Genomic DNA, 11,222 nt, shown 5'->3' with positions numbered 1-11,222 from the left:
TACTGGCAGACAATTTGCATTCTTCTGCACGAAAGCTGCGCATGGGGCGCTCTTGGAATTTCCAGCACGACAATGACCCTAAGCACAAGGCCAAGTTGACCCTCCAGTGGTTACAGCAGAAAAAGGTGAAGGTTCTGGAGTGGCCATCACAATCTCCTGACCTTAATATCATTGAGCCACTCTGGGGAGATCTCAAACGTGCGGTTCATGCAAGACGACCAAAGACTTTGCAATGACCTGGTGGCATTTTGCCAAGACGAATGGGCAGCTATATCACCTGCAAGAATTTGGGGCCTCATAGACAACCATTACAAACGACTGCACGCTGTCATTGATGCTAAAGGGGGCAATGCACAGTATGAAGAATTAAGGGTATGCAGACTTTTGAACAGGGGTCATTTCATTTTTTTCTTTGTTGCCATGTTTTGTTTTATGATTGTGCCATTCTGTTATAACCTACAGTTGAATATGAATCCCATAAGAAATAAAAGAAATGTGTTTTGCCTGCCCACTCATGTTTTCTTTAAAAATGGTACATATATTACCAATTCTCCAAGGGTATGCAAACTTTTGAGCACAATTGTATATGATGCAGGTTCAAATGTTGGACTTTGCTGCTTTAGGGAAGGCAGTGGTTATTTTTCATTACTCATATTGGCTGCCATGTTGATGGAAAAAAAAAATCATGCATATTCATGTTATTGATTCTTTATTATAAATAAGATGTGAAGACCTACTTTCTAAATATCTGTTTGTTTACTATGTTGTTTTGACATGAGTGTTGTACAGTTGCTAGCATGACTGTAATGTTTCTTGTATGCATTGCATGGCTTATTTGTATGTAATGTATAGCATAGCAGAAGAGAAAGTGACTGTGAGATAAAAGTAATGCAAAAATAACGCAACAGTAACATAACGCTTTACTTTCTATAAAAAATGACTTTTTAATTAAGTTACTTTTTTGAGGAACACAATATTCTAACGAGTTACTTTTAAAAGAATGTTACCTAACACTGGTCAGGAGGATCTTTTTTTTTTATTATTAAAAATTGTAATCCTGCTAGTAATCCCAATTTTAACCAAATGTAACTGTAATCTGAATACGTTGGCATTTTATGTAACTGTAACGGATTATAGTTTAAAACATTTTATATCCTGATCATGTAATGCTGTTACAAGTATTCCGTTACTCCCCAAGCCTGAGTGTCCATCCATCCATCCATCCATCCATCCATCTATCTTGTTCTCCACTGTGGCTGATGTAGCAGAAGCCTCCACAACACCCTGAGCATCCTGTCCACTGCTCCCTGCAACTTCTATTGAAAATCCTACCGAATCAGTGGACTCTCCATCAGAGGCCATCATAGAGTTAGTTGTTCATCACTCATATAATGTCTGCACAGTGATTGTCTATATACGCTTGGATAATCACTGAACTGAAGAGATTTTGTTATATACAGTCTGCCCACATTCTGTTGTTAGGGTTGGGGATTAACGGAATACATGTAACAGGATTACGTATTTAAAATACAAAATATAAGTAACTGTATTCCACTACAGTTACAATTTTTAAATCATTGGTAATTAGAAAACAGTTACATTCAAAAAGTATTTTGATTACTGAAGAGATTACTTTATTTCAATTAATATTTAGTCCTTTCAGATACGATCCAAAGAGCGTTTGAGCAGCAGTGAAACACTTTCTTATGATGTGTTACAGACAGAGAAGTTTGGAGCAGAAGAAAAAGCAATAAACCTTGTGTAAATTGTCAGCTTTATACTAAGTTAAAATGCTATTTCTAGCCATTTTACATGCACATGTAAAACAAGTGAAAAAAATCTACCAGTGCTGAAGAAGTAATCCAAAGTATTTAGAATACGTTACGGACCTTGAGTAATCTAATGGAATACATTACAAATTATATTTTACAGCATGTATTCTGTAATCTGTAGTGGAATACATTTCAAAAGTAACCCTCCCAACCCTGTCTGTTGTTATATGTGGCATCACAGTAACTATCAATAAGCTCTTCTTGTTGTTGCTGGCATTCTATAGATGTCATAGAAACGAAATGTTCCCTAAAAGAAGTGGCATACAGCGATTCGGATATGGACCTACAGAGCTAAAATATTCTCCTAAAAATCTTTGTTTATGTTCTGCTGAAGAAAGAAAGACATTCACATTTGAGGTGGCATGAGTGTGGGTAAATTATGAGACAATTTTCATTTTTTTTTCATGGGTGTAATACTCATCCCTGCCTCCAGAGGGCAATTACCATGAAGTAGTTCTGATTTGTGCTTAAAGGTCAACTAGAAGAAGAGTGAAGTAGATTCACAAGCAAGTGTTGTTGTATCTTAGTGTTGATTTTACCAATTCAGCTTCATCTAAAGTCCTGGTTGATGAAAGTTCTTTTGTTCAACACTTATGTAAGTTGATGGTTTAATTATGTTTAAGAACTTTTTTATTGTTTAGTGTTTGTTTCTCCAGATTTTGTGAGGAATACGCTGCTGATTGGTTAGCACAGTAAGAGAGAAAAAGCATAAAGGAATCAGGTTCAGAAGTAGAGAAAATATAATATTCTCAGCTATCTCTGCTTGTAACTGTTTCACTAAGTTATGCCAAAAAAATAAATTCATGGATTTGATATTTGATAACAATCATCATAATAACATCATAAAAAAAGACTGGAGTTTAAAAGTCTTAGGAGTTTTGGAAACATTTTATAATTCAAAATAATTTATTTTCAGATTAACATATTTCACCATCATATGTCAACTCGAACTCCTGTTGATTAACAGGTTAGATGTGATTTAAATCTATAGCCTAATTAATATAATTCATAGCAATCAATTGACATTCATGAGATTTGTTACAAATATTTAATTTGATGGGAAAATAAAGTGCTTGAAGCTGCTGAACAATCTCACCGCATCACTGTTTTGGGTGTTAACAGTGTAAATAGCTTCGCTGTTATCAGCAATCTAGTTTTGTTTTTTGAGCTGCAGTTGTTTTATAAACTTTGATGCTGACATTATCCAGCCCAATAGCCTCTAACGTTAGCAGTTTGTGGTTTGATGCCAGCAAAGTTTTGGCTGTAGGTGGCATAGGGGCATAAGACAGTGACTGGCTGGCTACACAAGTGTTAACATTCATTTTATCATCTCCTCCTGGAACCTATTTAAAGCCTGCCTTCATTTGTCAGCAAGCTTTCATATTTTACAGACTACTCTTCATGTATACTCTTTAAATGAGCTATTTAAAACTGGACTATTTTTGAACTCCAATTTCTGATACTTGATGGTAATGTAATCTTCAATATGTCAGTTGTGTTATGTTTTTGTTTAACATCTGGATTCATCTTGTGGTTGCAAATGATCATTCAAATAATGGTATTTCCTACAACAAAGGGATATTGTATAAATTAAGGAATCTGGTCCTTTTTTCAGATCTGCTCCTCCACATCACACAGAGATTGTGATTCACCTCTGCAGTGAAACCACTGCTACAGCAATTTACCAATAAATGCTGTTATTATTTCCAACATCCTACAAGTGAAAAAGGAGAAAAACCTTGAAGTGTAACCACTGAACTCTACTGGCATACTATTTCAAAAATGAGGTTTGTTAAAAAGGAGTTTAAAGAGGAGACTGAAGACATGAGTGATCCAGAGCCGGAACATGAAGATAATGAGAAACAAAGAGGTTGGTGTCCATTCTTCATAATGACTGTTGAGGAACATTGAGGTAAAAAAATCTACTGACAGTTCATTAGATTTTATGTTAGAAAATCATAGAAACAGTAAAATTATAATTAAATAATACTAGCATCTACATGAGAATTAACCTTCAGCATATCATATATCACATATAAGTAGAAATTTGGCCTTTGCTGCTTACTGACATTAAGTGTATTTCTCTCATCTCATAATTTACTGTTCATTTTAGACTTGATAAAAGTAAAAGAAGAAAGTCAAGAACTGAATGACATGGAGGAGAAACACCATCAGCATCATATGTTTGATAATTTCATGACTGGAGAAGAATCTTTTAGTGGCTCAAAGACTGACAACAATTTCTCACAGAAAAGATCTCACAGAACTAAAGCCATAAATTATTTTACCTGCTCTCAGTGTGGAAAGAGTTTCACACGAAAAGGAGATTTAAACTGTCACAGGAGAATTCACACTGGAGAGAAGCCTTACACCTGCAATCAGTGTGAAAAGAGTTTTACACACAAAGGAAACCTTGCCGCTCACTTAAAACTTCACACGGGAGAGAAGCCTTTCTCGTGCTTTCAATGTGGAAAAAGTTTCCCATTTAAAAGAGACCTTAAGTGTCACATGAGAATTCACACTGGAGAGAAGCCTTACACCTGCTCTCAGTGTGGGAAGAGTTTCGTAGAGAAAGGACATCTTCTGCGTCACATAAGAATTCACACTGGAGAGAAACCTTTCACATGTCTTCTGTGTGGAAAGAGTTTCAAACAAACAGGCCATCTCACAATTCATCTGCGCTATCACTCTGGATTAAGACCATTTAAATGTGATCAGTGTGGCAAGACGTATACGTGGGCATCACATCTAAGGGCACACGTGTCAACTCATGCAAATGTGAAGCCTTACGTGTGTTCTTTTTGTGGAAAGAGTTTTTCTTTCTCGGGACACCTGAAAGCACATGAGAGAGTACATACTGGAGAGAAGCCATACAACTGCACTTCATGTGAGAAGAGTTTCACCCAATTAAGTAGTCTAAAGACTCATTTAAAAAAGCATTGTCCAAAATTGTCATTGTGAGCAGTTAATTTCATTGTCAACACTGTATTTGAAGTAGCACAGCTTCATTTTACTAGATCTGATGTGGTTTAGAAAGTCATGAAATAAAAAAGAACCACAAAAGTTAGGAATAGAAATATGCTTGTACATCAAACTACATTTTCTGAGGTTTAAATGTGAAGTATATAACTTTTTTTCCCCCAGTTTATTGTTCATTGACAAATAATGGCATTGTAAGTAAGCCATTTGTGGGTGTACCACCCTCAAAAGTATCAACACTGAGCATCCCAGGCACTATCAAAACATTGATGTTTATATTCTGAGTGGCCCGCTCATCCCAAGCCATCCCTTTTTAGCTCAACCTATAGCATGAGTTTGGGGCATGGCTACTTGTAGTAGGCTGTTCAGCTAGGAGAATATAAACGTGTACATTGGAAAATACATTTTAGCTACGCCTACAGATGTTAATGCCAAAATTCCAAGACTTGCTTGAAGACAAAGAGACAGAGAATGGAGTAAAACCAGAGTGAACACTGGCGTTGCATTTACAAGGTGGAGGACACGCACAAACACACCACCACCAATGATGAGATCGTTATGGCAAACGGGAGCAGCAATAACGAGATCGCCACGCAAGTTGCTAATACACTGCCACCTCCCCCCGTCAACAACAGCAGTCTTGCCTAGGGTGCCAAAATGGTATGCTTAATCTGGTGATCACCGTTCAATCTAGAGATGATATCGGATGACCAGATTCCTCTGCTACGCTTTCTGTCTACTGATGAACCAAAACATTATGACCACTCACAGGAGAAGCGAATAATGTTGATCATCTCCTAACAAGGTCACATGTCAAGGTCTGGGTAGATTAGATGATAAGTGAACAATCAGTTCTGGTAGTCAACGTGTTGAATGCAGGAATAAAGACCTGAGCGACTTTGACAAGGGCCAAATTGTTATGGCCAGACAACTGGGTCATCTTACAAAACAAATTGTGGGTTGCTCCCAGTCTGCAGTGGTGTGTACCTACCGACAGTGGTCCGAGGAGGGAAAAACCACAATCCGGCGACAGGTGTTGAGCGCCCAAGGCTCAATGATGTGCGAGGGCAACAAAGGCTATCCTGCCTGGTCCGAACCGACAGAAGGTCTACGGTGACACAAGTCGCAGAAAATTTTAATGATGGTTACGGGAGGAATGTGTCACATTATGCAGGCTGCGTAGCCGCAGACCAGTCAGAGTGCCCATGATGACCCCTGTCCACCGTTGAAAGCACCAACAAAGGGCATGTGAGCATCAGAACTGGACCTCGGAGCAGTGGAAGAAGGTCGCCTGGTCCGATGTAATCCAATTTCATTTATATCACGTGGACGGCCGTGTACGTGTGCACCATTTACCTGGGGAAGTATTGGCACCAGGATGCACTGTGGGAAGACGACAAGCCGGTGGAGGGAGTGTGATACTCTGGGCAATGTTCTGCTGGGTCTGGTCATTTATTTGGACGTCAATTTGACACATGCCGCCTACCTAAACATCATTGTAGACCAGGTACACCCCTTCATGGCAGTGGTATTCACTGATGGCAGTGGCCTCTTTCAGCAGGATAATGCGCCCTTCCACACTGCACACATTGTTTGGGTATGGTTTGTGGAGCATGATGAAGATTGCAAGGTGTTGCCCTGGCCTCCAAATTCCCCAGATCTCAATCTGATGACCACCTGTCTAATATGCTGTTGGTCCTCAACATGGCACCAAAACAGCTCTGGGCTGCATTTCCCAAAAGCATCACAAGCTTAAGTTGATCATTGAGACCATTGGCACCAATGGCTTGTACAATCTACTTAGGCTTACGATGCTTTTGGGAAATGCAGCCCTGACCCATTGAAGCATGGACTCCGCAAGACCTCTAAAGGTGTCCTGTGATACCTGGCACCAAGACGTTAGCAGCAGATCCTTGATGTCCTTTAAGTTGGGGCCTCCATGGATCGGACTTTTTGGTCCAGCACGTCCCATAGATGCTCAATCGAATTGAGATCTGGGGAATTTGGAGGCCAAGTCAACACCTTGAACTCTTTGTCATGTTCCTCAAACCATTCCTGAACAATTTTTCCCGTGTGGCAGGATGCATTATCCTGCTGAAAGAGGCCACTGCCATCAGGGAATACCATTGCCATGAAGGGGTGTACGTGGTCTGCAACAGTCTTTAGGTAGGTGGTATGTGTCAAAGTATCATCCACATGAATGCCAGCACCCAAGGTTTCCCAGAAAAACCAGAGCATCACACTGCCTCCGCTTGCCAGCCTTCTTCCCATGTTGCATCCTGCTGCCATCTCGTGATTCATCAGACCTTCTTCCATTGCTCCATGGTCCAGTTCTGATGCTCACATGCTCATTATAGGCACTTTCAGATGTGGACAGGGGTCAGCATGGGCACTCTGACTGGTCTGCGGCTACGCAACCCCATATGCAGCAAGCTGCGATGCACTGTGTTCTGACACCATTCTATCATGGCCAGCATTAAGTTTTTTAGCAATTTGTGCTACAGTAGCCCTTCTGTGGGATTAGACGGGCTAGTCTTTGCTCCCCATGCGCATCAGTGAGCCTTGGGCGTCCATAACCCTGTTGTCGGTTCACCGGTTGTCCTTCCTTGGACTGCTTTTGGTAGGTACTAACTACTGCATACCAGGAACACCCCACAAGACCTGCCGTTTTGGAGATGCTCTGACCCAGTCGTCTAGCCATCACAATTTGGCGCGTCAAAGTCGCTCAGATTCTTACGCTTGCCCGTTTTTCCTGCTTCCAACACAAGAAATTCAAGAACTGACCGTTCACTTGCTGCCTAATATATCCCACCCCTTGACAGGTGCCTTTGAAATGAGATAATAATTGTTATTCACTTCACCCCTCAGTGGTTTTAATGTTGTGGCTGGTTGGTGTATTTAGACTATTAATTGTCAAAGCTGCAATAATGTCACATTGTTTACAGTCAAACCTGACCATGGTGTTACGAAGAGAAGACCTAGAATAAGCATTTTTCAAATATCAAATTTCAATAAAGTAAATTAGTTTACTTAAGTTTTTTTTTGTTTCCATAACAGAAAGATTAATTGTTTTGTCTGGAAGGTGTGGCTCCCACACCTAAACATATACATTGGGGTCAGACTGTTTTTTGTTATGTGAAAAAAGTATCGATAACGTGCTGATCCATAATCGATATATCTATATTTTATGACATACTTTATACTAATATGCCTTTTTGTCCCTCTGTACGTTGTAGGATGTTAGTATTTCTTCCTGTTAATAATAGCTTTTTCATCAGGTCTGCTGCGCAGAAGGTTGCTGAACTTCCTGTGTCCAAGAATACACAAGCCGTTACTTCCTAATTGCCTTTTTTGGACTTTATACTGACTGTCACAATGGCAAGGGAAAAGACTGTTGAACTGGCAGTACATTTACATTTTACTTTTAGTAATTTAATATCAGTTTTATCTATAGCAACTGACAAATCAAGAAATTCAAGTAGTTTTATTGTCGTTCCCCACTAGGGTTGCTCCGATACCAAAATTTTGGCTTCGGTACCAGCCCTTGTACCTCGGTATCGATACTAACTCGATACTTAGGAAACAAAACAAAAAAAACTCGTATTTTTTTATGAAATTACACAAAGTTATTGGCAAAAAGAACTGTATAAAGTCTTAAAGATAAAAAATTATGCCTTTTCTGTTTTAATTTTTCTGGATTCCATGTTAAATGTTTTAATTAAATGTTATGATCAAATTGTGTTTAATCAAATACATACTGTACAGCTTTGATCGAATGAAAATAATTGTTTTTGGTAAAAAACAAAAAAGATGCACAACAGAACTTTACAGTGTTAATGAAAACATTAAATGAAAACAATCTGATTACCTGAGGCTGCCATGGCTGAATCACAACATGTTGATATTCAGTACTGGTATTCAGCTTTTGTGATATTGCTTACAGATAATAATGCTAATAATATAACCATTTAATATTATATTATTGCTACTATAAATATTACACTTTTATACAGTAGTCATATTTTTCTCTCGTAATGTCTTTAATTTCATGCATCCAGTTAAAGCTGTCATTTCATCTGGACTTTTATTTTGAAAGACCTTAAGTTCTTTCTGTTTTTGAAGGGTTCGTTATATCAAACTTCCTGCAACTCACGTTGAAATCTCCGGTGAAAAAGGTCATTTGAGTGTTCACAGCCATTTATACACTAAACACACTACTCTGCGACTCTGAAGATGAATACTATTGGACACACTACATGAAAATCAAGCAGTAGTAGTGTGTGTTGCGTGTGTGTGTACGTGCGCAACACTGCGTGCCTGTGTGTGTATGAAGGAGATGACAGATCAGAGCCTCTCATTCCTTCTGTGGAGCGCAGCACATGTGACTATATTATTTAATTAAATTACATCTTTCTGCTGTTTAATGATCATACTTTGCCATATCGAAGCTTTTTATTATTAACTTCAAATAGTCTTTGATTTAATCTCAAAACTCTCACATTACATTACATTTTGCTAGTGGCAGCATACTTTAATATGGTACTGAAATTAACAACAAGATGATATCGTACAGTTTGAAATTTTTGGGTGTCGTGATATTTCGTTAGTACCGGTATAACGTGCAACCCTGTTCCCCACTCATAGAGGGTGTACAAGGAAGAGTGAAATAAAGTTACACAAAGGGCCACAGTGTGACACACACACACACAAAAACACTCAGGAGGTACATCTAGCTATTGAGGTGGTGGTGACTGTGAAGTTACTTAATGGAAAGTATCAACTACTATAAAGTGCAATTGCATTAGGAGAACAAATGTGCTAAGAGCAGGGTGGGGAACAGGGAAAAATGTAATATGACAGATTTGCAAGAGCAAAAGACAAGTATAAAGACACTAGACATTATGTGCAATATACATGAGTACAAGCAATCATTCCAGCAGTTATCTTTAGGTGTAATTTAGTCTGTTATTTTACCTTAGCTATCTGGAATTCATTAATCCGACAGCCTTAGGGAAAAAGCTATTCCTTAGTCTAGTGGTCTTGGCTGGCAGACTGCAGTACCGTCTTTCAGAAGGCAAAAGTATAAAGATATCATGAAAAGGTTCAGAGGAGTCTCTGATGACGGAGTGTACCCTCCTAACACACCGTTTGTTGTAGGTTTCCTGGATGAAAGGCAGTGAAGTATCAGTGATGGATAGTCTTCACCACATGCTATAGTCCAGTTTGGTCAGAGGCAGGACAGTTCCCATACCAGGTGCAAATACAGCATGTCAGAATGCTCTGAATGGGACACTTAGAAAACCTCAGGAGAACTGGGGATGAGTCCAGCTTTTTTTCAGCCTTCTCAAGAAATGGAGTCTAGATAGTATAGAAGCTTGTGCAGAAGAAAGAGAGAGATGAGGAAAGATTTTTTTTTAATATAATACAGTTGAATTCAGAAATGTACATGTACCTTAGCCAAATACATTTAAACTCGGTTTTTCACAGTTCCTGACATTTAATTGTAGAAAACATTCCCTGTCTTAGGTCAGTTAGGATCACTAATTTATTTTAAGTATGTGGAATGTCAGAATAATAGTAGAGAGAATTATTTATTTCAGCTTTTATGTCTTTCATTAAATTCCCAGCAGGTCAGAAGTTTACATACACTTTGTTAGTATTTGTTGGTAACATTGCCTTTAAATTATTTAACTTGGTTCAAACATTTTGGGTAGCCTTCCACAAGCTTCTCACAATAAGTTGCTGGAATTTTGGATTCGAAATGAGTCAGGATTGTAGGCCTCCTTGCTCGCACATGCTTTTTCAGTTCTGCCTTTTCTAACAGATTGAGGTCAAGGCTTTGTGATGTCCACTCCAATACCTTGACTTTGTTGTCCTTAAGCCATTTTGCCACAACTTTGGAGGTATGCTTGGGGTCATTGTCCACTTGGAACACCCATTTGCGACCAAGCTTTAAATTCCCGGCTGATGTCTTGAGATGTTGCTTCAATATATCCACATAATTTTCCTTCCTCATGATGCCATCTGTTATGTGAAGTGCACCAGTCCCTTCTGCAGCAAAACACCCCCACAGCAGGATGCTGCCACCCTCATGCTTCATGGTTGGGATGGTGTTCTTCAAGCTTCACCCTTTTTCCTCCAAACATAACAATGATCATTATGGCCAAACAGTTAAATTTTTGTTTCATTAGACCAGAGGACATTTCCACAAAAAGTAAGATCTTTGTCCCCATGTGTACTTGCAAACTGTAGTCTGGCTTTTTTATGGTGGTTTTGGAGCAGTGGCTACTTCCTTGCTGAGCAGCCTTTTACGTTCGACGAGCCAACGCCCACACTTGCCATGGTCGATGAGCCAATGGCCACGCCTGCCACGGTCGACGAGCCAACGCCCACGCCTGCCACAGTCGACAA

At 39.2% G+C, this 11,222-nt stretch overlaps 1 protein-coding gene across 1 annotated transcript; it reads left to right on the top strand.

Moving 5' to 3' along the window:
• Positions 1-2,319: 2,319 nt before the first annotated feature.
• Positions 2,320-6,920, top strand: LOC127442963 (gastrula zinc finger protein XlCGF8.2DB-like). The gene is made up of 3 exons (XM_051701420.1): positions 2,320-2,427; positions 3,448-3,702; positions 3,946-6,920. The coding sequence occupies exons 2-3, from the start codon at positions 3,615-3,617 to the stop codon at positions 4,791-4,793; spliced, it is 936 nt and encodes a 311-aa protein (XP_051557380.1). The 5' UTR covers positions 2,320-2,427; positions 3,448-3,614; the 3' UTR covers positions 4,794-6,920.
• Positions 6,921-11,222: the final 4,302 nt, after the last annotated feature.

The sequence above is a fragment of the Myxocyprinus asiaticus genome, chromosome 6 (assembly GCF_019703515.2).
Source record: "Myxocyprinus asiaticus isolate MX2 ecotype Aquarium Trade chromosome 6, UBuf_Myxa_2, whole genome shotgun sequence".
Classification (NCBI taxonomy): domain Eukaryota; kingdom Metazoa; phylum Chordata; class Actinopteri; order Cypriniformes; family Catostomidae; genus Myxocyprinus; species Myxocyprinus asiaticus.
This window is presented reverse-complemented; position numbering and strand designations above follow the sequence as displayed.